The 26897-nt window shown below is 33.6% G+C and overlaps 1 protein-coding gene across 1 annotated transcript in view; it reads right to left on the bottom strand.

Moving 5' to 3' along the window:
- Positions 1–26897, bottom strand: part of CFAP47 (cilia and flagella associated protein 47) — a 428524-nt gene that overhangs the window by 70311 nt on the left and 331316 nt on the right. Inside the window, exons 54-57 of the mRNA XM_011996297.1 lie at positions 25802–25913; positions 22946–23050; positions 19286–19442; positions 9656–9754 (exon numbers count right to left, since the gene is read on the bottom strand). Coding sequence (XP_011851687.1) covers positions 9656–9754; positions 19286–19442; positions 22946–23050; positions 25802–25913 — 473 coding nt within the window. The remainder of the gene's footprint in view (positions 1–9655; positions 9755–19285; positions 19443–22945; positions 23051–25801; positions 25914–26897) is intronic.

Raw genomic sequence — 26897 nt, 5'->3', positions numbered from 1 at the left:
GATATATTTTATTACCAGTGATGATAATCTTTATCATAGGATTGAGGTGGTATCCTGCAGGTTTCATCACTGTAATACTAGTATTTTCTGTTTGTATTTAATAAATATTTCACAGAAATACACTGAGCAGATGCAAATATTCTCTTTGTCTTTGAGCTTTCACCATCTAATTTGATCATCCATAAGTGGATCTTACTTGTATGAATTATATACTTTGTATTTCTTGAGAACACAAAACCTCAGTTGATTATATTTGTGTGTCTAAAACTTGGGCTTTCCCTTGTGCTCATTTGATTCATATGTCTATCTTTAGCCAATACAAATTTAGGTAGGTTTTAAGTTTATCCTTAACTCTGTTAGTGTACATCTTCCAATTTTGCTCTTCTTTTACAAAAATTTTTTGGACATTACTGTTCTTTTGTCTTTTCATATGCATTTTAGAACAAGCTTGTCAATATCTACAAAAAAGCATATTGGGACATAGATTGGAAATTCATTTGATCTATATATCAAGTTAAAGAACACTGCCATTTTAACAATATTAGGTCTTCCAATCAATAAACATAATACACTTCCTATTTATTTGGGCTTACTGGATTTTGTTCATCAGGGTTTTGTGGTATTTAGTATATAGATCTTGCATGTGTTTTGTTAAATTTTTATTTAACAACTGCAGAATTTTTGTTGTATTTGTAAATGACATTTTTAATGTCAAATTTCAATTATCTATTACTAATATAATGAAATGGGATTGATTTTTGTATATTCAACATAAGGAGTCTTTTAAAAAGTAATTTCACCTTTTATATTCTCTACAGAGGGAACATGTGTGGGTTTGTTACATGGGTATATTGCATGATGCTGAGGTTTGGGGTATGAATCCCGTCATGCAGGTAGTGAGCATGGGACGTAATAAGTCGTTTTTCAACTCAATCCCCCTTCCCTCTCACCCTCACAGTGTTTATTGTTTCCCATAATTATGTCCATGTATACTCAATGTTTCTCTCCCACTTGCAGGTGACAGCATATGGTATTTCGTTTTCTGTTCCTGCATTAACTTACTTAGGATTATTGCCTTCAGCTGCATCCACGTTGCTGCAGAGGAAAGGATGTCATTGTTTTTTAATGCTGCATGATATATATGCACCATATTTTCTTTATTCAGTCCACGGTTGATGGGCACCTAGATTGATTCCATATCTTTGCTATTGTGAATAATGTTATGATGAACATATGAATGCTTGAGTCTTTTATGGTAGAATGATTTATTTTCTTTTGAGTATATACCCAGTAATGGAATTGCTGGGTCAAACGGAAGCTCTGTTTTAAGTTCTTTGAGAAATCTCCAAATGGCTTTCCACAGAAGCTGAACTAATTTGCATTCCCACCAACAGTGTAGAAGTTTGGTTTTCTCCACAACCATGCCAGCATCAGGTATTATTTGATTTTTTAATAATAGCCATTCTGACTAGCATGAGATGGTACTGCCTTGTGGTTTTGATTTGCATTTCTCTAATGATTAGTGATGTTGAGCATTTTTTTCATGTTTGTTGGCTGCTTTTACATCTTCTTGTGAAAAGTGTTTTTTCATGTCCTTTGTCCATTTTTAATGAGATTGTTTGTTTTTGACTTGTTGATTTGTTGAAGTTCCTGATAGATTCTGGATACTGACCTTTGTCAGATGTAAAGTTTGTGAATATTTTCTCCCAATGTGTTTACTGTGTTTACAGGTTTTTGTATGTTTGTTGGTCTGTTTGTCTCTGTGCAGAAAACTTTAGTTTAATTAGGTCCCATTTGTCAATTTTTGCTTTGTTGCAATGGATTTTGGAGATTTAGCTGAAAATTCTTTACCAAGGCCAATGTAGAGAAAGATATTCTCTAGATTTTCTTGTAGGATTTTTATTGTTTGAGGTCTTACATATACATCTTTAATATATCCTGAGTTAATTTTTGTATATGGTAAAAGGGAGGGGTCCAGTTTCATACTTTTGTACATGGCTAGCCAGTTATCCCAACATAATTTATAGAAGAGGGTGTCCTTCCCCCAGTTGCATTGTCAGGCTGAAAATTTTCCCAAGTTTTATGCTCTGTTTCCCTTTTAAATATAAGTTCCAATTCCAAACCATCTCTTTGTGAATTCCTAAAACTGAACACTCTTAAGAGCACCTAGGTCACATCTTGAACACTTTGCTGCTTAGAAATTTCTACTGCCAGGTATGCTAAATCATCTCTCTTAAGTTCAAAGTTCCACAGATCTCTAGGGCAGGGGCAAAATGTCACCAGTCTCTTTGCTAAAGCATAACAAGAATCACCTTTATTCCAGTTCCCAACAAGTTCCTCATCTCCATCTGAGACCACCTCAGCCTGGACTGCATTGTCCATATCACTATCAGCATTTTGGTCAAAGCCATTCAACAAGTTTCTGGGAAGTTCCAAACTTTCCCACATCTTCCTGTCTTCTAAGCCCTCAAAACTGTTCAAACCTCTACCTATTACCCAGTTTCAAAGTCGCTTCTACGTTTTTGGGTGTCTTTATAGCACAATTCAAATAAAAATCCTAGCACATTTGTGTGTGTGTCTGTGTGTGTGTGTGTGTGTGTGTGTGTTTGGAAATTGGCTAGCTGATTCCAAAATTCTTATGTAAATGCAAAGGATCTAGAATAACTATAAAAATCCTGAACAAGAGAAAAAGTTTGAAGTATTGATGTTACAAAATATCAAGACTTACTATACAGCTATAGTAGTGGACAGTATGGTATTAGTGTAAGGACAGATGAAAAGAATATTTGAACTAAATAAAATCTAGAAACAGGCCCATTTATATACTGTCACTTGATTTTGGAGAAAAATAGTACAAAAAACCAATGAAAGAAAGTATGACTTTGCCCATAAATGCTGCTAGGAAAATTTGGTATACATAATGACTAAATGGAACTTCGAGTCCTATATCTTACCATACTTGAAATTATCGAGATATGTATCATGACAAGTAAACAACAAAGCTTCTAGGTAAAAGACAAATACATCTTCATGACTTTTTATGCCCCATATTGTTGAGATTATAGCCAGTATATAGTACCTAAATTTCAGCTGAAGAGAGTCACCTGACCAAGGTAAAACTCCTTTCCTAAGGGCAGACTGCATTCAATGAATAATTGATGTGGAAGGCGAGGGAGGGATGTGCAAAATCCTGGTATCTTCATCCCAAATTGGGGTAACTCTGAGGAGCTATCCTAGCTTCAGTGCTAGCCACTGTGTGAGTTGACACCTTTGTCCCCACCTTCTCCCCCTACTCAATCCTGCTTCATCCTCTTCCCTCAGTGGTGTTGATCCTCAGAGCACTCCCTAATACACTTCCTACCCACTACCTTCCTTTTCAGAGTCTTCTTCCCAGGAAAACTATTCTGTAACAGTGATGTTTAAGATACTTTCAAGTGATACTTGGATCTATATGTTTACATTTTTTAAGTTATTTATTGGTGTTTTATAGAAGTACTGTGTAGAGGGTGAGAGTCCAAGCCCCAAATTCAAACCTGAGTTCCAGCATGTACTGTCTGTGAGTTCCTGGGCATAACTCCTATATATCTCAGCATATTCATCTCTAACACAGGAATATTAATAGGATTTATCTTATAGCATTGTAAGGACTAAATCAATTAATATTTGTAAAGTGCTTAAAATAGTTCCTGGCACATTGTATATTGCTATTGTTCATGGTAAATGACACCATTTTCCATTAGAATGCCTTTAAGTAAATTATTATATAGGTGATACAAAGATATGCCAAAAATTGTGAAGGTAATATATGAATAACTGAAATATGGAGAGTCTTTTCTAACAGAAATGTTGAAGAAGAGTAAAATATATGAAGGGTTAGGAATGTCAAAAGGAATAAGGCTGGATAATTTTTTTATATCTATTTAAATCTAGATACAGATGTAACTGTAGATATAGATATCAATTGTTCCATAAGAAGTTATTTTTTAGAAAACTGGTATTCACCAAGATACCAAAATTATTTAATCAATTAGTAATTTTAGTTTATAAAATTAAAACCATTTGTTTAGGAATTGTTTTATCTAGAAAAAAATGGATTTCATAAGAAAAATGACTATTTCTTTCTTTTCCAGTAATGTATTTCCTGGCATGTAACAGCAGGTGAGAGATCTTGTTTCATATAAAATTGAGGAAAAGTAGGAGTCCATTTTAAAGTTAACCTATTTTCATCTATACAAATAATCCCAATAACATATATTTGTACATAGTTTTAGTGTTTAGAAATGTCTTCACGTACACAATTGTGTATGTTTATCAGAAAGTCTTATTAGGTAAAACTGATATTTTTATAATGTCCAAAATAGGGTTCATACAGGATAGAAACTAGTCCAAGCTAATACAGCTTATCCATGTTACAGTCAAAAGAACACAGATTATTTGACCATAATGTTCAATCCCCATACCTTGGCTACCTTCCTAAGGTTCTAGATCTAATTTTACATCTATGTGTAGATTTGTAAAGTAGCACTTTATTCTCTAGTGCTACAGTATGTAACACTAGAGATGTAATCATGCTAAACCTCCAACTTTTTTAAAATATTAGTCAGAGGACCCAGTACGATGTTACAGCTAATGTATTTCCACAAGTTTAATCTTGTTTCAGTAACATTCGATTCTTTCCTATTAGAAGAGAAAAAAGAATACTGCAAGTCCTGTAACTTTATTAGCTTTGTAGAAGGATGTCCTTTGAAATCACAATTCACCTACACTCTTGTCTCGTTCTTGGTTATTTGACCTAATTAAATCTGTAGACAAGATAACATTTCAAAGTGAAAACCTGGCAAGTTAAGATTCTTCACTGACAGAGATACCCTTTTCTTCTTCCTGTCTAGTTCTTGTCATCAGTTTTGAATGATAACGAAAGGAACAGTGAACTTTCTAAAAACAAAATGAAGTACTTCGCTATCTATAGTATATTATAAAACTCATTGCAAGGAAATAGTTTCTAGAAACATATTTGCTTAAAGGAATAAAAGGGCTGTGAACCCTTTTCCCAATGGGAAAAATATAGTGTCAATGGCTAGAGCTCCAGTCTAGGTCAACATATAACTACATCTAGATCTAATTTTACTAAACAACCGTATAAGCACAAGGAATTATAAAATTTCTCAAAGAAGGTAATATGAGAAATATTTACAGAAATTATTTTTATCCATGTCCTTTTGTAATATAGAGACTAAAATTTTTGTAAAGTCAGATTGACTGGGATGATGAATAGAGTGGCTGCTATTATGAAATGGAGCAGTAGCAGTCACACTTTGTTAGTCGTAACAGCTGTCACTCGTTCTCCCTTACTGCCTAATATTGAACAGAATTGAATAGAATGCATTGTCACATCATATGGCAAATTAGAAGGTGCAAGTTTAGAACTTCCCTGCTGAACCAGTTCATGAGAAAATAACATTTATAAAAGTATATCTCTTGGCCAAATACATGTTTGAAATACATATCACTTTCTCTATCTAAAAATACACACAGCATTAAAGAGAGAGAGAGAGAGAGAGAGAGAGAAAGGCCTAGGAAACCCTGCCATAAAGAAACTTTGTTTAGCCAAGTATTTCTCAAATTCATTTAAGCATAGAACTTAGGGTTTTTATTTGTTTTTAATTATATTTTTGTAGCTACATAGTAGGTGTATATAACTTAGTTGTTTCTGTTTCTTTGTGTTTTTGTTTTTACAACATACTTACGTAAACACTGGTCAAGGATAAGGTAATCTTTTCAGTTCTCAAATATTCACCAAAAAAATGTTCTATGTTAATGTAGGAACACTTAGTTTTAAGGGTATAAACGCTTTGTCTGTTACATGATAGTATCCCTAGAGGTAATTTTTGTAATACCGATAGTGCCCAATGTCTTATGCCAATAGTGATATAAGAAGCCAAGCTTCCATTTCTGTTGTACTCTTAATGTTTTATGTTCCTCAAATAAGTAGGAAAAACTCCTACATCTAGTATTATAGCATGTACAAATATCAGAGTAAGCAAAAAGTTTCTATAAAATAAACAAACCCCTTTGGAGATCTTATTATATAGAGCAGCAGGGAGCACATTATGAACTGTCAAATACACTACATAGGCCGGTGTGCATTGTTTATCTTAGAAAGCAAGTCATGGCAGAAACTAGAGGAAACAATAAGAAATTCACCAAGAAACTGATTTAAATTTGAAAAAAATATTTTATGACAATAAGAAAAATGGAAATTATAATAAACTACATTTAATTTCTATTTTTCAGGCTAAAATTCTTAAAATTGGAACACAAATGTTGGTCTCTATGTTGCATAAAAATTGCATTATATATAACTACTGAATGTAGTATTTAAAATAAAAGTAGTTATTAGAAGGTTTATATTTTTGTTTTGTAAATATAGATTTTATTGACAGTCATAAATACTGTGTTTCAAAATAGTGAGGAAATGAATGTCCCTGAAAAAGAAGTTTAAATACTATAAAGATGTAGTTGTCCCCAAATGTAATTGCCATTAAGTAATTATTGGGATTTGGGAGGGGTTTGATAAAAATGTATTATAATTTTTACTAGAAGAATAAGTAGGTAAGAGAAAATAAACTATTTAAAAGACACTAGAAAGAAAGAAAGAAAATAGGAAAACAAAACCATGGGGTTTAAACTGTATGGCACTGGCATTAGATCTGAAATACAGATGCACGGAAAAGTATATATATGACCTGAATATCAGATAAGTCACATTGCAAACATAAATAGCAACAAAATAATTATTATTATTCAAGAAAAAAATGGAAAAGTGGCCAATTGAGGGGCATTCAAATTAGGTTTTCATTACATAGCAAAAAAGCACAATATAGATGAACTGAAAGAGAAAAATTGCCTACCTACCTGTAACCATTTCCTCATTAAAAGCAAAGGAGAAGAAAAAGAAAATGTAGGTGAATTTTCAATTGATTTCACAATGTGGAACGACATTGAAAGTGTGGAATCAATGGAAGAAATGTTAAAAACAGAAAATGGCTCAAGTATTTAATGAATCAGTAAAATTAAGTATCAGCAGACGTATAAATAGTTGCCACAAATATAACAATATTATTTGACATGAAGGCAGTTTTCAATTTTTTGCTATTATAAAAAATGCAATATCAAGTGTATTTATTCATACATTAACCATACTTTGAATATATCTTTGTTTTAATTTTTAATTTTTGCTGGTATCTGGTAGGTATATATATCCATGGGGTATATGGCATATTTTGATACAGGCAAAGAATGTGTGATAATCACATCAGGGTAAGTGGGATATCCATCACTTCAAGCATTTATGCTTTGTGTTACAAATAGTCCAATTATACCCTTTCAGTTATTTTTAAATGTACAATTAAATTATTTTTTTACTATAGTCACTTTGTTGTGTTAGGAAATACTAGAACTTATTCATTCTTTCTATTTTTTGGTACCCATTAACCCTCCCCTCTTCTCCTCATGGCCCCATCCCCACCCATTACTCTTCCCAGTCTCTGGTAACCATCATTCTACTCTTTATCTCCATGAGTTCGATTGTTTTATTTTTAGATCCCACAAATAAGTGAGAACATGAGAAGTCTGTCTTTCACTTAACATAATGACCTCCAGTTTTATCCATGTTGTTGCAAATGGCAGTCTCTCTCCCTCTCTTTTACGGCTGAATAGTACTATATTGTGTATATGTACCACATTTTCTTTATCCATTCGTCTGTTCGTGGACACTTAGGTTACTTCCAAATCTGGGCTATTGTGAATAGTGCTGCAATAAACATGGAAGTACAGATACCTCTTCAATATACTGATTTCCTTTCTTTAGGGTATATACCCAGCAGTGGGATTGCTGGATCATATGGTAGTTCTAGTTTTAGTTTTCTGGGGAACCTCCAAACTGATCTTCACAGTAGTTGTACTACTTTACATTCCAACCAACAGAACTGGCATTACTAGGTCAAAAGAATTACAGTGGCAAAGTTTCTTTTAATACGTTACAAAGTGTGCTTTCCAAAAACTATGTAGTAATTTGTATTCCCACAAGTACTGTTTGATTATTCCAGCTTCACTATAGAAACATTAGCAATTGTAGTTCCATTAAAAGACAAAAACAAACTTAAAAAAAGGGAAACAAATCTAGACGGTCATTTTTAAAAATCACTATCTGATTATTAGTGACATTGAACATATGTTAAACCATTTTTTGGCCATTTGTACTTTCGCTTCTGTGAACTGTTGTTCATATTCCTTTTAATGCATTGCAAAGAAATAGAAAACAAAAATTTTGAAACACAAAAAGATTCAGGTATGCCATTAAGCAATGATTTTGATTCTTTGTAAGTTAATTTTTCTGAATTGCACTCTCCATAATTCAGTGAGAATAATAATAACACCCACCTGTCCCTTGAAGTTGTAGCAAATGAATTGAATTAATGACATTTAGGATGTTTTTATAAAGGGCTACAGGAAATGTAAGAGAAATTAACCCATTCTTATTGAAATGTTAGTAGTGGTTATTTATTTCAGTTAGTATTTTTGTATTAATTATGTTAAGATAATTCATATATTATACTTACCAAAACAATTATGTTTTGTATTTTTAAAACATTATCATTGTTAAGCAAATTCATACTTTTTTAGCTTTAGATTTTTAAGAAACTTCATTAGTTCTTAGAATTTTTCCTATTCATCAACACACAGGTGGGGTGGTTAATATATAAAAGAAATAGATATAGCCTGGGCGAGGTGGCCCATGCCTGTAATCCCAGCACTTTGGGAGGCCAAGACAGGTGGATCACCTGAGGTCAGGAGTTCAAGACTAGCTTGACCAGTATGGTGAAACCCAATCTCTACTAAAAATACAAAAATTAGTCACGTGGGATGGTGTGTGCCTGTAGTCCCAGGTACTCGGGAGGCTGAGACAGGTGAATTGCTCGAACCCGGGAGGCAGAGGTTGCAGTGAGCTGAGATTGCGCCACTGCACTCCAGCCTGGGCGACAGAGTGAGTCTCCATCTCAAAACAAAACAAAACAACAACAACAAAAATAGTCTCAAAAACAAAACAAAACAAAACAAAACAAAACAACAACAAAAATTTATACCCTGCAATAAATTCACAGTGAAACAGTAGTTAAAACTACTGATACTTTTTATTAGTATTAAAACTACTGATACTACTTTTTATTAGTATCAGTATACTACTTTTTATTAGTATCAGTAGTTTTAACACACTATTTATAATTTTCTGAAATCTTTCTTGACTCATATAACCATGTGTTAAGTGGTATGCTATTCAACCATGGAAAATTTCAAAGTTAAAATACTTGGCAAATCTTACTTATGTTCTGAGGAATTAAAAATAATACAAATGTAATGAATATATATATGTGTGTGTGTGTGTGTGTATATATATGTGTGTGTGTATATATATATATAAAGGTTTTGCCATCCATCCATGTTTTTCTGTCAACTTACTAAAATTTGTTCCAAAATTTTAAAACTATATTTTTAATTTGTGTTAAATATTTACTCAGGCAATAGACATATATTTCATTATCTCTGAAATGCAACAACAAACAGAATGATAGAATGTAAGGTAGAAATCCTGTACCTTGCATTTCACTCGCAGAACTAAATCTGAAGGCAGGACTCTCATAGATGAAGCTATCCCAGCAATGATCAATGACAAGATTCCTGGGATATTCCACACCTAATTAAAAAATAAAGAGATATTACACTTCAAGGTCATATTCAAGAAGAAAAACAGCAGTGGAGATGGAAATAGAATAAAAATTGTCCTCTAACAGGAAACTTATAAGATGAATATCTTTCAAAGTATATTTTAAAATGAGATTTAAATTGCATTTTTGAAGAACATATTTAATAATATAAATGGCTTTATCTATGATGTTTAAGAAAATAAACTCGTAAATTCTTGGAACTTTCAGGTGGACACAGTGGCATGTGCCTATAATTCCAGCTACTGGGTAGTCTGAGGCAGGAAGATTGCTTGAGGTCAAGAGTTCAAGGCCAGTCTGGGCAACATAGCAAGACCACATCTCTATATTATAAAAATCTTCAAATTTTAATTTGAACTACTCAACAAGCAGATACTAAGAGTGAACTACTCAACAAGCAGATATTAAAAGTCTATTTGAGCCTGCTATTTAAAAATAGATTGTACTGATGAATACAGCTGGCCTTCTGTATCCATGGGTTCCACATCCATGGATTCAACCAAAGGCAGATTGAAAATCTTCAAAAAACAATGGATGGTTTTTCCTGGTCTTTATTCCCTACATCATACACTATGACAACTATTTATATAGCATTTACATTGTATTAGGTATTCTAAGTAATCTAGAGATGATTTAAAGTATATGAGAGTATATGTGTAGGTTACATGCACACACTCTGCCATTTTGTATCAGGGACACGGGGATTCACGGATTGTGATATCCTTGGAGGTTCTGAAATCTATTCACTGTGGACACAGAAGGATGGCCTATATATAAATATGCACAAATAGACAACATTTATCCAATGTTAACAATAAGTTTAAACCAATAAATACAAAAATATGTTTATTAATTCTCTATTTAAAAGATAAGCTCTACTTACATTAAAAATATGAGTTGATGGTGCTAAGTGGTTACATTTCAAATGTAAATATATATATGTTGAAGGAAATGCCAAAAGATATTTACTAACAGTGGTATATGGTAAAAGGGAAACACGTTTTGAGATCATTGTATATAGATCAGTGTTTCTAAAAGTGGAGTCTTCTGACAACCTGCATTGGAATAGCTTGTGATGGCAGGGCCTCACCCCAGCCCTTATGAATCAGAATAAATGAATGTGGACCTGGGAATATGAATTTTGATAAGCTCTCAAATATTGTTTACTGAATTTGGAGTGTTATTAATCAAGAATCAAATAAAACAAGTTTCAAATGTTAAGGTAATTTATCAGCATCTAAAAATAAAATAATTGTAAGCAAGTACAGTCTCAGATTACTCACTTCAAAAATGGTTGTAATTATTCTACATTTACTTTCTATTAGTACAATAACATTAACTATTTCTTATGAGCAAAATAAACTAAGACAAATAATCTAATTAAACTGAGTTATAAAGATTTAATATATTTGATACCCCAACTTCCCCGCCAAAAAGTCTCAAATTTCTCAATACTATTTATTTATTAATTCAAATGTTTTAAAAGTTGCATGTCTGAATTTGGGAGGGATTTTTAGGTTCCAGGAGTTTTTCTTACACCAATTTATCTTTCTTCTTAAGTATAAAACCATGCTCATCCTGACTGGCAATTTGCAATGATTACTACATATATTACATAAATATTTGTTCAACTCTGGATCTACTTTAGATAAGACTCAGAGGACCTCCAGGGATTTTCATAACTAATTCTACCATGTGAAATGAAATGCACTGTTATTTCTTCTCCACATCATGTAAGTGTGATTAACTTATAATTATGCGACATTGTGCACTTTATTACTTTACTGCTGCTGAACATCATGGCCATAATTAACCCAAAGCCAAAAAGAATGCATCAATGTACTTTGTTTTCATTGACTAATTCTCATATGAAAGTTGATATCTGTAAAACTAATATATTATGTTAATTAGTAAGCCTAGTTTTATTCAGTGCTATTTTGTTTTGCACCAATAAACTACCGATATATAAAACAGAATTCATTTTTATTTAAATATTTGAATCAGATCACTAATATTGCATTTAAATTTGGATTGAATAGAAAGTGAATAATTTCCAGATTATAGCTATTTTAATAGAAAAGTAATCAAAACAGTTTTGTATTCATTAATTACTGATTCACTCATTTACAGAACTTTTAAGTATACAGTCCATGCTGAGTGCCATACAAAATCAAAAACAATGAATGTATTTATGTGGGTGTATGTTTGCAGATACATATACATATGTTTTCTCCACATGAGGGATAGTTTTGGAATGCACATACAACAGTTTCCAGCATGAAATAGACGCTCAATGATCGACTATTAAAAGACTGCTAACAAAGATTTAGAACATTGAATGAAGATGTGTCCTTAAATGTGTAATATGTGTAAATCAGCCCCTAATTTCTAATGTTTCATCTCAGTTGCTTACTTTCATTCATGGCTACCCTTTCTTTCTCCGCCTTTATTCCCATCTGAGCAGGGTCAAAACTTGAGAGATGCGGTCTTGGATAGGGGACATAATTACGGATGAGAAAATACTGTGAGAATTGTGTCCATGGACACCAGTTACTGAGCGAGGGTACGCGTCCAGGAAGCCAAAGCATGTATGTACACGACAGGATGTATGTACAGGGTGTATGTACACACAGGACATATGTATGTGTACAAAGCATATATATACACAAGAGGAAGCCAAAGCATGTATGTATTAGGCCAAGCCAGTGTTGGATGGCAGAGTGAAAAAGAGGAGAGACAGCTGAGAAAATGTGAAACGAGTGGCAGTAGGGGCATTTCTTGGGGACTTTGGATGGAATGGAGGGAGGCCTGTTCCCCTAAGATCCAATGGGAGATGTCAAAGAGAGGGGCAAGTGCCATATTTTAGATCATGTAACTGGCTTTAAAACTACCATCTCTGAGCAGATAAAAAATTGAGTGGTCCTAAAGAGGGCAGTCAGACACAATGAGCTCAACATGCTATTCCACCGCTTACTCACTGTTTGGCTTTGGGGAATTTTTCAGCCTGAGGTTCCTCATTGGAAAGGCAGGAATACTGACTTCCAGGATTTTGGGGGGAGTTTGGGTACAGTCATGTTGATAAAGCTCAAGTGTGGTAACATAAAGGGATCTTAATAAATCCTAGCTGCCCAGACTGTTTGAAAGCTATTCTGCAGCATCCTGCTCCTCATGGGATTCATTAATGGTTTACTTTAGAGACATCTTTACTATCCTCAGGTTGTTTAGGTACCTCCTCTCTTGCCACCCTATCTTATTAATCTTTTGAAACTGGCATGGCTTCAAACATGTACGGATGTCTGAAACATTATCTTCTCTACACCTTGCCTTGGGTAATGTTCAACTGAAAGCTCTTTCAAACATTCACTCTGAGGGCTGGGTGCAGTGGCTCATAAGCCCAGCAGTTTGGGAGGCCAAGGAAGGCGGATCACTTGAGGTCAGGAGTTCCAGACCAGCCTAGGCAACATGGCAAAACATCGTCCCTACAAAACATACAAAAAATTAGCTGGACATGGTGGCACATGCCTGTGGTCCCAGCTACTGGGAAGGGTGGAGTGGGAGAATCATCTGCGCCCAGGAGGTGCAGGCTGCAGTGAGCTGAGATTGTGCCTCTGCACTCTAGCTTAGGTGACCAAGTGAGACTCTGTCTCAAAACAAAACAAAATATTCCCCCCTGTTCCTGTTACAGGTTGCACATCTCTTTGCGTGAAGAGTTCTATTCCTAAGTTGGGTATATCACAAAAATATGAAATACAAAAAAAGATGAATTAGAATAATTTTTTAGAAAGTTGAAACAAGATTAGGGACACCATCTGCAGTCAAGGATGAGACACAGTATGGTCATGTCACTTACTTGGAATAAGCCAAAATGTTTTCTTAGAAACCAATATACTGAGGAAAAATGTAGTGACATAATCAGGTTCCACAGTACAAAAACCAGACAATTGCTCAAAAGAGGCAACCATTCTTCCTGATACTAACAGCTGATTCTTAAAAAGATTTCATTTAAAAAGATTGCAATGTAATAAGAAAGTCTGTGATGTACTGATCTTCACCAGTACATCATGATGACCTCCTTAAAATATTTCTATGCAATCTGGTGTTATGGGTAAACGACATCACGAAACAGTGAAATTCACTGAACACAATTCTTAATGTGGTTGGGAGAGGGTGTAGTTGATTTCAAGTACTGGGCTTTTGGCTCCTTCTATTTAATCTGTTAAGTAGATTTCAGGCCACTCACAGAAACAGATTGCAAGTCTTTCCTGTAATTCTTTACTAACTATCTCTCCACTAGAGCTTTTCAGTTTTATATATAACTAGGTGAACAGTTAGTGAGAAATTGTTCTGCCTGCTTACTGAGAAGCCATGTGCAAAGGTATACAGAAACCTGGCTTTGCAGAGTTGGGATTTTAATCTTACTTTCTTCACTTAATAGCTCTGTGATCATGAACAAGTTGTTAAGCCTCTCCATTAATCAATTTTATCCTCCTTAAAAACAGATATAATGACTATTTCAGAGGGTTCCTGTCTTAGTTGGGGTTTCCTCAGAAGCTGTTATTTGGGACGTCACCTCAGGAAATGTCAGTAGGGAAGTGCAAAAGTGAGACAAAGATTAGGACTACAATGAATAGTGTATTATAAAGGAAGTTACTACTGTGGATACATGAGGTTCAAGGCAGCTAGGGAACTCTGAGAGCCAGTGCAGAACACACATCTCAAAGGTATACTGCTCAGGGGAATGGGAACTGTTATATTTTTCCACCACTTCCTGTCATCCATAGGTTGAGGAAAAATTAACTCACTAGGGCAGCCAGAGGAAATACCCAAAAGAGTTACGGGTGTTGGTAGCTGGACAATGGCCCAGATAAATACTAGTTGCATATTTCTTGTCCTGAGATAACATAAAGAATCACACACATGAAGTGCTCAGTATAGTCTTTATAACTGGTAACTATTATGTATCCCCAGATTCAATCACAACTGTGCATCACCTGTTAAATTACAAGGGCACCATATGCCTTAACTGAAAGTTAAGTTAAAGGTCGGGTTCACACCCTCATGTGCAAATTGTGGAGCATAACAAGTATTTATGCTTGAGTGAATGGCAAGCCACTCTACTAAGTAATTCCCTGTGAATGGTGCCAAAATTCTCCTTAGGAAATAATGGTAAGTTTGTTGTAATGCACAGACCAGTGTGTGCCCAAGGTGCTCAATTTCTTCTCCAAATAGCACAACCACAATAATATTTAGCATCGGACTATTTTAAGATGGATATAACAAAACACTCATCTTGAGTGTTAAAAATATCAGGAATATAGGTAAGCCTCTAGAAACATACTTTTAGGCAACATAGTATAGTTGTCTGAAGAAAAAGTAGTCTGGAAACATGAAACATTAAATATGTTTGCCAAAGAAACAGATTCTCAGACTTTTGGGAAAACTCTAGGTATATATTGTGAACTTTTCTGCTACCTGTGGTCATGGACTTTTCCACTGTTACTGGCTTAAATCTTCTGAGCTTTGCTTCTCAATTCCAGTTCTCCCCCAACCCATCCATATCCATCATCCACAAATAATTCTAGAGTCAGCATTCAAAATGCGGGTTATAAAGTACAGCTAATCTTTTGAAAACTCTCATTATCTAGAGGATAAAAGTTGGATTCCTTATGATAGTATTTAAGACTTTTTCAATATCCTAACATATCTCCTCTCTCTTTTGCCTCTCTCTCTCAGATAGATATGTAGATAGATGATACATAGATAGAAAGATGATAGATTGATAGGCAGATAAATAGATAGTATTAAAGAGTTTAGCCTAAAACTGCCTCTTTACATATTTTAAGTTCAACCCAAAGGTTTCTCTGTACATAGAGAACTATAAGCTATACGGAACTGTAAACAGACTACAAGTCTACTCTTGTGCCAATCACTGAGGTTTGGCCAATCGGAGGTTGCCAACTGTTCAAACCATGTTCAAATAAGGCAAACTCAGAGCTGTAACCAATTCGGCTGTTTTTGTACCTCCCTTCTGTTTTCTGTATGTCACGTTCCTTTTTCTGTCCATAAATCTTATACCACGTGGCTATGCTGGTTACTGGGCCTACTCTGGTTTAGGAGGCTGCCTGATTCATGAATCAGTATTTGCTTAATTAAACTCTGTTAAACTTAATTCGGCTTAAATTTTTCTTCTATCACTACACAGAGTTAGAATTACATAAAATATATAAAGATCTTCAAATTCACTACTTTTTCTAAGAAGGCAGCATTTTCAGAATTTCAGACTGACTATCAAACTTCTGGGTTGCCCAATTCTCTGTCTTTTCTCCTGCTAATAATATCTTGGCTATTTCTATTTTTATACTTCTCCCAGAAATAATGCCTTTTGATATTCCAAAGATCTTTGGTACTTAGTTTCTACTGTGTTATCTCTAAGTTTTAGAAATTCGGATATTTTATTTATGGTCCAGTCATTCAGCAGACAAGCATCAAAAGCCTGCTCTGTCTTATTTGCTCAAGTTGCTAATAGATCATGTCTGCAAAGATCTCACAAATATTGTGGGATTAACAAATATTAGCTACAATGAGTGTGACAAATATTTAAATCAAGCTATGTACAAGTTGCCATGCTATCCATAAGGGGAAGAAATCATTCCAGGATTTGCAGCTAATGAGGAGAGAGGGAGAGAGAGAGAGAAAGAGAGAGAGAGAGAGAGAGAGAAATGAGGAATGCAGGATGCAGTATCTGAAATGCTGTGAGGTTCCTCACACCAGCAAGGAACCATTTGGTGAGATGAGTCTTGTTATCAACTTGCCTAAGAATTTTTTTTTAATTCTGTAGAATCTGTAAGAAAATTTACATCTTCTTTTAAAAGCCAAAATGAGATTGCCTACTCCTATCATGAAATAATTTAAAGACATTTACAGATATTTAAATGAGAAGGTATTTGATATGGTTTAGCTTTGTGTCCCCACCACCCAAATTTCATCTTAAATTGTAATCCCCAGGTGTTAAGGGAGGAATCTTATGGGAACTGATTGGATTATGGGGTGGTTTATCCCATGCTGTTCTCATGAGAGTGAGTGAATTTGTATGAGATCTGATGGTTTTATAAGTGTTTGATATTTCCTCCTACACACTTGATCTCTCTCCCCTGCCGCCATGTTAACACATGCCTGTTTTTTTTTTTTTTCCCATTATGATTGTAAGTTTCCTGAGGCCTCCCCAGTCATGAAGAACTGTGAGTCAATTAAACCTCTTTCCTTTATAAATTACCAAGTCTTGGTATTTCTTTATAGCAGTGCAAAAATGAACTAATACAGTATTAATCTCTACTTTTAATGAGTATATTTTGCATATATATTAAATATTTTAATTCTTCTCATCAGTCATGTTTTTCTGTAGACCCTGTTTTTCTGTAGATCAAATTGTGAGGCTTAGCCACCAATGACTATAAGCACAAGTAGATACGTAGATAATGTATTAAAAAAACCCACAAAAGAGAGAAGGATAAGAATATAGCAGAAAGGGAGATGCCATAACCAACAAAGGGGAAAGATGTTCTTTTTCACATAGGATAGGGAGACAGAGAAAGAGAAATAAGACATCAAAGGTCTGTGAATCTTCCTTTGTCTCACATCTCCTCAGGTTTAACGAAGAAGCGGGAGAAACAAAGCCTGAACATTTGCCCGAGAGAGTGAGTTTACTTAAAAGAGACTGTTTTGAACTGCAAAAGACTGATCCATTTTTAATTGTCAAGCTTACTATGTTTTATTGTTACATAGCAGAAAGAAATGTATAGCAATGTTAGAAAATTAGAAAGTTACATTATTTTAAAATTTATTTTAAATGTTAAAATCTTAATCCAAATTTGTTTTTATTAATATGCTCATAGTTATAAAGTAATTTGGCTGCACCTATCCTGAATAATTCCATTCCCTGGAAAGATCCATTGATATGTCTTGTGTGCTCACATTCTAGAAATTCTGTGCCCTACAATTGGTATAAATATCACAAAGACATATTTTTTGGTGCATATCTAAATTTATGATTTAAATCCCAGCCAAACACAATAACTTTTATATTTAATTTTGTCAGTTCCATGTTCCTTTTTCTCTAACAGTTATTTCAAACCACCACTCCACTCTTCAAATTCTCTACTATATCTCTTTTCCTCAGCAGATAAAAATGTAAATATATGACTGCTCCTAATTCCAAAGCCCTTCCACTACCTACCAATTTATTGACATCCATATTTGTTTTATTTTACCCCCACCCGAGGAAGAAATCCTCTCCTATTCAGTTCTTTCTTTACCTCTGTTCTGATTCCAACCCTCCTAGACCCTTAGCCTATCAGTTAAACCTTACATCATTTATATCTTTAACTCCTGCTCCACCCTGGCTTCTTCCTTCTGCTTATACATATGCTCAAGTCTTTTCCATCTTAAAATACTAATTTCCTTGAGCTTGCAGTCAACATTTATTAAACACCACATGCCTCTCCTGATCGCAGCCAAAATTCTTATAAGGGAATTTTACATAAGATGAAATTACTTTCTTAATATTTAAAACTATTTCAATCCAAGAAGATGAAGAAATGATGGAAAAGCACCGAAGTGCAACAGTTAAATGACATGTTCAGCTTCAACATCAATTAAAAATTTGCAATGATGATAAAATATAATGTTCTTTCAATCAGATTAACGGAGATTAAAGACAATGTTATTACTCAGGGCTTACATAGTTCTGGAAAATAGGTAATGTCTATATTATACTCCTAATTGCAGCATGAATTGCAAAGGTATAAACATTCCGGAGAGTAAGTTGGTCATGCATATAAAAAATCACAAAATATATAACTTTAACCCAATAATTGCACTAATAATATTTTGAGTAGAAGTAGTAATAATAGTTGAAAAGATAAATTGGTAATGCTTGATATTAGATTGAAAATGTGTTTCAAAAAATTCATGCTGAGTTAATTTTTAATTCAGACTCACATTATTTATTTGTTTAATATAAAGTGATCAAACTCTTCAAATAATCTAATTAAAAACACGCACCCTCAACATGGCATAAAAAAAGGACAAGACTAGTTGAAGTCAAAATTTATTCCAAATATGTTGTCTCTTTATTAAGAAAATGTAAAAATGAAACAAAATCACAATATCAGAATTTCTATAAAGTTTTGAGGAATAAGCATTGGCACATTTGAATAATATCATAAGAATCTTACAGATCTACTAATTTACATATTTGGGTTTACAGATCAAATTGGAAGAACTTGATTTGTTAAACAGATATCTAATTCTGATTCTGTACCATTATGAGCTGTGATTTCAGCCAAAATACTGCATCTCTCAAATTTTGTTTTCTCTTTTATAAGATAATTTGCTCTACAGATTTCTAGAGTATTCATTTGTTCTAAAATGCTTTGATTCTATGATAAAATAAGTCTGATAAATACCTATAAAATAACATGTAAAATATCAGAAAAACAACTTACTTGTCAGTGTGATATTAATGAGGACATCTTCCTTAGTGGGATTTTTGAAAGGTATAACAATAGATGACTGAAGACCAATGCGTGTGGTTATTCTTTCTGTGTCTAGAGGCTGGGGAAATAGTCCTACTCCAGATAAGTAGAATTTCCATTCTGTAAACTGTTTGAAGATAATTATTTATAACATATGTGTCCCAACTGCATATACTTTATTTGCAATACTTAATATGTATAATGCATATAAAAATCCGGACAGATAAGAAAAGTTTTGTTGCTAAAAAGTATTGCTTTATTTTTCCTTTCTTTTCCAAATTCCTTTTAATTTTATGGAAAAATAATTCTATGTATTTTTACATTGAGGCAGAAAAGGGCAAAAGTGCAATATTCAAATATCAAAATATTTCAATGCACATAAAGTTATTATAGCAACATAAAAGAGAAAGTTCAATGGAAAATCTGGCACTTCTGTTCAAGTTTTTTTTTTAAACAAACTTGGTACCAAACACTGCATGTAGTTTCCAAACTCTTTGGGTGAATTTCAAATGAAATTCAGATAGCTACCACATTAAGGCAAAGAAGATGAGGCACAGATTGAAGCTCCAATAAAAGGAAAAACATACAATTGCATGCCATATTATTTATCCCCATCATCGAGTCCAGTGCATTATCTGTTATTGCATGATATGGATAAATGAATAAAAATTTATGTGAAGGAGATTGAATGTGGTTATTATTTTTATCTAAGTTTCATAAGCACATAAAGCTCCGTTTGAAAATCTCTTTGTAGTTTAGGATAAAAGTCCCTTCAAAGTACAGTAGATTGTGACTCAGTTCTAGGGTCTCTTAAACTTCTGCAACAAACACTTTGCTAATGTTGCAGATGAATAAAAGGATCACAAACAATGTCCTACTTTATAATATCTCAAACTGTATAGATGTTTCCAAGCTTAAATTCCAATAAAAAGAGGGAAGCTTGCTTTAAGATTACTTCAAATAAGGAGAAGTAGTGAAAGCAAACTCATAAAATCCTGCCTCCTTAGTAGAGAGAATTAAAGGAAAATTTCATCTGGATATTATCTTCAAATGACTATATTACTATTAGTCACAGATTTGACTAGCATAATGTAAATTCACTGTATTTTCAATAATAATGTCCTAACTTGAGTTCACAAAATTGACTGACTAAAGTCAAGCATCAGAGTTCAAGCATCAGCAAATTAAAACATGTTAAGAATAATCAGAACTTTCCATAGCCACAGGCTACAAAGATCATAGACTCATGCTGGATTGTAAAACCACTCTGATTTTATAACTTCTTCCTTAATGTTTGCTATTCTGACCTTTAGATGAAACAAATCATACAATCAAGTATGAATGAAATATACAAGGCACCTATTTGAAAATGAAAAGGAAGCATCTGAAAACTAAGAAAGAAAATCTCAGAACATAATCTTTGAAACCAAAGAGAAGTTATAATTTACCACATTTGCTGCTTACTAGTGCTCCACTTATTCTGTTATGTAGTAATGTAATTTAATTTAGAGACTCTGGTTGCATAAAATATAAGTTCATGATATTTGCAGCTGTGATGTCCTGACCAAATTAATCACAGGATTCAAAATCTGCACAAACAATTTGAACTTAACCCAAACCCTAACCGTAACTGAATGGTTAGATTTTTTACAATGCAGAGCTTTTCACATGAATTGAAACCAGAAGCAGATGAAGCAGATAATGAACCATAGCCATTTCCCTCAATCCAGCAAAGAAGTACCATCAGAAATAAAGCTTACCCTATAAGAATAGCCATTAGTTGGCTTTAGATTAATCAGCTAATCAGCTGTGTGTGTCAGTTTAGATATATTTAATCAGTTAAATCAAGAGAGGGATGGAAATCTATATGGCTATTTCCCTAATGGTAAAAAGTTATTCCAAACTCAGAAAAATGAACTCTAAAGTTTATTTTAAAAAAAAAATATTCTTTAGATGCCTGTTCATACATAATGCATACCACATTTTCAAAAGTTTATGAAATAGTTTTTCTTGCAAAAGATGTCAACTGGATGAATTAAATAAAAGAGGAAGACGTAAATGATTCAATGATAAATAGGGCAAGAAAAATCATCAAGGTTACAGCAATGTATTGAAAAGGTTGAGGAGGTCTAGACCTGGTAGCTGAAAGCATGAATTATTGATTGAAGTCTAATTATAGCTGAATCCTTATAGTTGCTACAAGTTGGAAGGAGATATTCAGAGTGACTGAAATTAACCATCAGTGTTCAACTAACTCATAGAAGGTTTGAACTGATTATTTTCTTGTTTGAGCCTTTTTGTGTTTGATGAAGAATTTAGCATTCAACTTCTAGGCTAGGATTTTTTAAAGCTATTAAGCTACAGAACTGATTATCTCCCTGCTGAGTTCTAAGACTGTCCTTGAATACATATGCTTTCCACTAGAAATACAAGCAAAAAAATTGTCTCCAGTAATTATGATGAAGGGGTTCTAATCCTGCTATGTAGCAATCGCTTAAAAGAACAGCCTCGTTAAAATTACTTGTCTGAAAGAAAATAATTTCCATTATATATTTTCTTCTGTGTGAGAGGATTACTGTTTGTCTCCTTTAATATTTTTGAAAAAGAAGCATATTTCTATAGTATTTGTCTCAGGTCATGTGTTAACTGGTCATTACAATATTTAGACAATTTAACAGCCTCAAAACAAATTTTCTAAAAATAAATCAAAAAATTTTTTGGAAACGAAGATACTTCAGTTACCCATAGGCCCTGTACTGACATGGAGACCCCTGTATTATATTTCATTCCACTGCTCCTCAGATATCAGGGTTCTGTAAGCTCCTTGATGTCTTCTAAGATATAAAGTACTTTCCTCCATTTGCTTTCCTCCCCATGAACATTTGAAGAAGTAAAAATAATATAAATGTAAAATTTTACATAAAATTTTAATTGGCAGTAAGAGAGTTACAATCACTTTGCTAACTAAGTAGCTGTGAAAAGTAGATATGAAGATGAGCTGAAACCAGATTATCCTGGATTCAGGTCACACCTTAACCTTTTACTAGTTGCCTGATTTGAATTTCTCTGTGTCTCAGATTCCTGATGCATAAAATAGGATTGATAACAGTACTTCCATTATAGGACTATGGTGAGAATGAACTGGGATTATTCTTAGAATGACATGGGATACATTTAGAGATTGTCAAAAAGTGATAAACTATTGTTTTTAAAAATTAATACTTCGGAACACTGTTCAGATAAAATGCAGTGGAAAAAAATAACAAATATTTACAAATTGCACTCTATATTTTATATGTAAGTTTATGGAAAGTTGAGTAGTAAAACTCAAGTTAGAAAATTAACATCAATGCCAGTGATTTGACGTGTACATTAAAATATCTGTGTTTTAAATCTGGGTATATATTTCTCTTCATTTCACTGATCTATGTATTTAAAAATAACCTTCTTCAGATGTCTGCATATATACAATGCATATTGTATTTCACAAAAATCATTTAACTAATTAACTTATAATTAACTTGTTTTACTTGCAAAATAGGATAATTGAATGAATGATGAATTATATTTATTTATATATTGATTTAAAATTTAATTAACGTGGCTTGGTCCAAGAATACTCTATCATACCTGAGTACAGGAGAAGTTGATGCAAGCTTGATGATCAGTTCTTCCAAGTGTAGAAGGATAAAAGAGAACAGGTAAGTCTGTGGTGGAGTAAGGAGATATGATCAGCTGTGTAAATGGAAAAAGGAAAAGAGGAACAAAAATTAATACCCATTTGGTTTGAGTTGGTATATTTGTGTACCAGGTATATGCAGGGTCGATGTTTGTGTGATTAATGTGTTGCCTTGCACACATTATCTGTTCTCAATGTGCCTGCTCCTGGAACACTGTTCAAAGGGCCCGTGTTAAAGAGTGTTCAGGGGTGATCACATCATGTTCTTATCCAAGATAATCACCACATGGAGGACTCATTCTGTAAAAGGAAGTCAGGGTTAATTTTTAAAGCTGAGTTTGAACCTTCAATAAAAGACATACACATTTTATGTAAGATCCCATAGCATATTGCCATCCCAAGGTACATGTCAAACCACCGGTAACTTAATTTGTTGCTTTGGTAATATCAAAAGAAAAGAACTGTTTCTAAGCAAAGGTGTAAGACATGCTTGTTTAATGTGCAAGGAAATTTTCCTCTTCCTCCTATCTTGTACACATTCAACGTGTGACCTGCTAGGATAATTTGCGTCTGTACAGTATTAGTTTAAGTTACTTCTTTAGAGACTGTGAAAGAAGCCAGTGACTCTATCACAATATAATAAGGGCTTGAGTATATTACGTAATCAAAATGCTACACTGGAAATAATTTAATTTGAAGATAAACACTTACAAAATGATAGCATGAGTGGCACATGTACGAAAAGGAAGTCTACTATTTTACACTAATATATTTTGCCAGAAAAACTCTGAAAAGGCAAAATTACAGTTAAGTAGTATCTTTCAATCCTTTTAGAATACAGCTGTTGATGCCCAATAAACTGTGATAATTATCTACGAAATGCAAATGCAAATTTAATTTTATATTTAGAACGGAGTCACCTGTTTATTATACAATTGTGGTTTATCTACATCTAATATTTTTATCTCAGGCTGGCTCTCTCTCTGATATCTTGAATGTTTCAGGACTATCAGTTAATATGCACTTTAGGGTTACTAATTTCACTGTCAGACTTAGCAAAAATAAGTAAAATTGTATTTTATATAGTCCTTCAACTTAGAAAATTTGGAAAAATAGTTTATTCTCTCCATAGATATAAATATATAGATGTTTCTCTCTCTATATTTTTCATTTATTATCATTACAACTAATGTGTGCTCCTATTTGCTTTCTAAAATGTGATAGTATTTTTTTCATAAATAACTTTTTGAGTTGTTTTCTAATATTAGAGTTAATTTGTATATTCAGTGATCAATAATGTTTGATAAATGAATAGAAGAATTAATGGACTACAAAGCAATGGCTGGAAATGTTAAAACAGAGTTTATATTCTTGATTATGTAATGTAAGTTTGGATGTGCAATATGTTACATTTATTTTCCCTTGGACCACAGATTAGATTGTTCTCTAAAAGTAGAGATATAAAGGATACAAAAACACCACTATCAAACGAGGAATTTCAGTAATATGTAAATTATATCCTGAATATCAGACTTTATATAATTTATGGAAAAATGTATTGAATGATACAATAATGTGTGTACATTTTAATACACTCTTTTTAAGATTAAAGCATATACACCAATTTTAGCAATACAGTAATTAGTGATTCTAATTTGACATATTACGATAGCTAAGAACTACTTTCATATCATTACATACGTTGGCAATCAGTAACTGACAAGAGACAGATGTTAAGATAGAAATAAATAAATCAAAGTGTAGATTTGTTAATCATTAAACAACAAATAGTAAAAGCCGTTATTTAAATACTATATCTACTAGCAGGGCTTCATGATTTACTTTGAAGTCCGGTGATAAAAACAGTCTACTGTAATTATCATTTTGATGGTTACCTGAAAGTGTGACACTCACTGCAAATAAATGGTGTCCTATACTTTAGAAACAGAGATAGTCATGCTAAACCTTAGGATCTTATTTTGTAACTTGCAGGAAGCAGAAGAGTGATTTAGTATCATTGACTGGACCTAGCCTCTGCCAGGATCTAAGAATGAGAAAGTTGGGCAGAGAAAGAAGCAGAGAGGGGTAGAGTTGTCAGCATTGTCTGAAAGTGTGTGTCTGTGTCAGGGGTGAGGAATGGGGGATGGGCAAGAACTCAGGAAAGGCTAGAAAACAACTGGTCTCTTGGAGCCCTGATAACATATAATGACAATAGAGTTAATAATGATAATATTGGAAACTGTTACAAAAACTGATTACTAAAATGGTGAGAAGGAAAACACAACCAATTTATTAGAATGAAGTAATCATGAGCATGACTCTAGCATATATAATTTAAAAAATTTATATTAACATGATATTGTTTTGTTGATAAATTAAAATTCAAGGGGAGAAGTATATAAAATAAATTCTTTTTTTAAAAAAGTTATTTTTGGAGACAGAGTCTCGCTCTGTTGCCTAGGCTGGGTTCAAGCGATTCTCATTCCTCAGCCTCCCATGTAGCTGGGATTACAGGCACGTGACACCACGTCTGGCTAATTTTTGTATTTTTAGTAGTGACGGGGTTTCGCCATGTTGGCCAGGCTGGTCTCAAACTCCTGGCCTCAAGTGATCTGCCTGCCTTGGCCTCCCAAAGTGCTGGGATTACAGGCATGAGACACCGTGCTGGGCATATAAAATTCAATTCTTAAATTTTAGAAATTTAAATCCTTAGTAATTCAAGTGATAATACTCTACCAGTGTCCCCAAATCAGAATTGGAAAGTACTTTAGCAGCAATAAATTTCATGGCTCTCTGAATTTACTTACTTGTGATTTTCTGTTAATATCCAGGACAAAATTTTCAGGATTACTGTTTGTTGCTTGCAATTTTAAGGTTTCATGTGTACGATTAACTAAGGGAATGATCTGAGTAACATGCCTGGGAGAAAAAAAAAAAAAAAGCTAGTAAAGTTGCTGGTATTCATAAACTTATTTAGTGTTAATTCCATAAACTTGATGACCCCTAGAATTAAAATATGCCACCCCATCAGATATATTGAAGTCTTAATTCCTAGTACTTCAGAATTAGATATTATCTGTAAATAGAGTCACTGCATATATAACTAGTTAAGATAATGTCTTATTGGAGTAAGACAGGCCCTTCATCCAGTATGACTCGTGTCTTTGTAAATAGAATCATGTGAAGATACACAGAAGATGGCCATATAACAGTTGAAGTAGAGATCAGAGTGATGTATCTACAAGTCACAGAAAGCCAAAGGATGCTGGCAAGCACAAGAAGCTAAAAGAGATCAGACACAGTTGCTCATGCCTGTAATCTCAGTGCTTTGGGAAGCTGAGACTGGAGGGTCACTTGAGGCCAGGAGTTCAAGACAAGCCTGAGCAACACAGCAAGACTCTGTCTCTACAAAAAATTTTGAAAATAGCCAGGCATGGTGGCTTGCCTATAGCCCTAGCTACTTGGGAGGCTGAGGCAGAAGGATTGCATAGCTCAGGAGTTTGAGGCTGCAGTGAGCCATGATTGCGCCACTGCACTCCAGCCTCAGTGACAAAGCAAGACCCTGTCTCTAAAACAAAAAAAAAAAAAAAAAAAAAAAAAAGAAGAAGAAGAAGAAATAGAAGCTAAAAGAGACAAAGAATTATCCCCTACAGGTTTCAGAAGGAGCATGGTCATAGTGAACCCTTGATTTTAAACTTCTAGCCTTCAGAACTGTGAGACAATACATTTTTTGTGGTCTTAAGCCACCCAGTTTATGGTGCTTGTTATGGCAACCCTAGGAAGCTAATATAATGACTTCTTTTAGTTTCAAAATCAAAATAATTATGTATGAACTAATGACATTTTACTAAATTAAATAATCTTTGGCGCTCTATTTTTGAGACCTAATGTTATCCCATATTA

This window comes from Mandrillus leucophaeus, unplaced genomic scaffold (genome assembly GCF_000951045.1).
Source record: "Mandrillus leucophaeus isolate KB7577 unplaced genomic scaffold, Mleu.le_1.0 Scaffold509, whole genome shotgun sequence".
In the NCBI taxonomy this organism is placed as follows: Eukaryota; Metazoa; Chordata; class Mammalia; order Primates; family Cercopithecidae; genus Mandrillus; species Mandrillus leucophaeus.
This window is presented reverse-complemented; position numbering and strand designations above follow the sequence as displayed.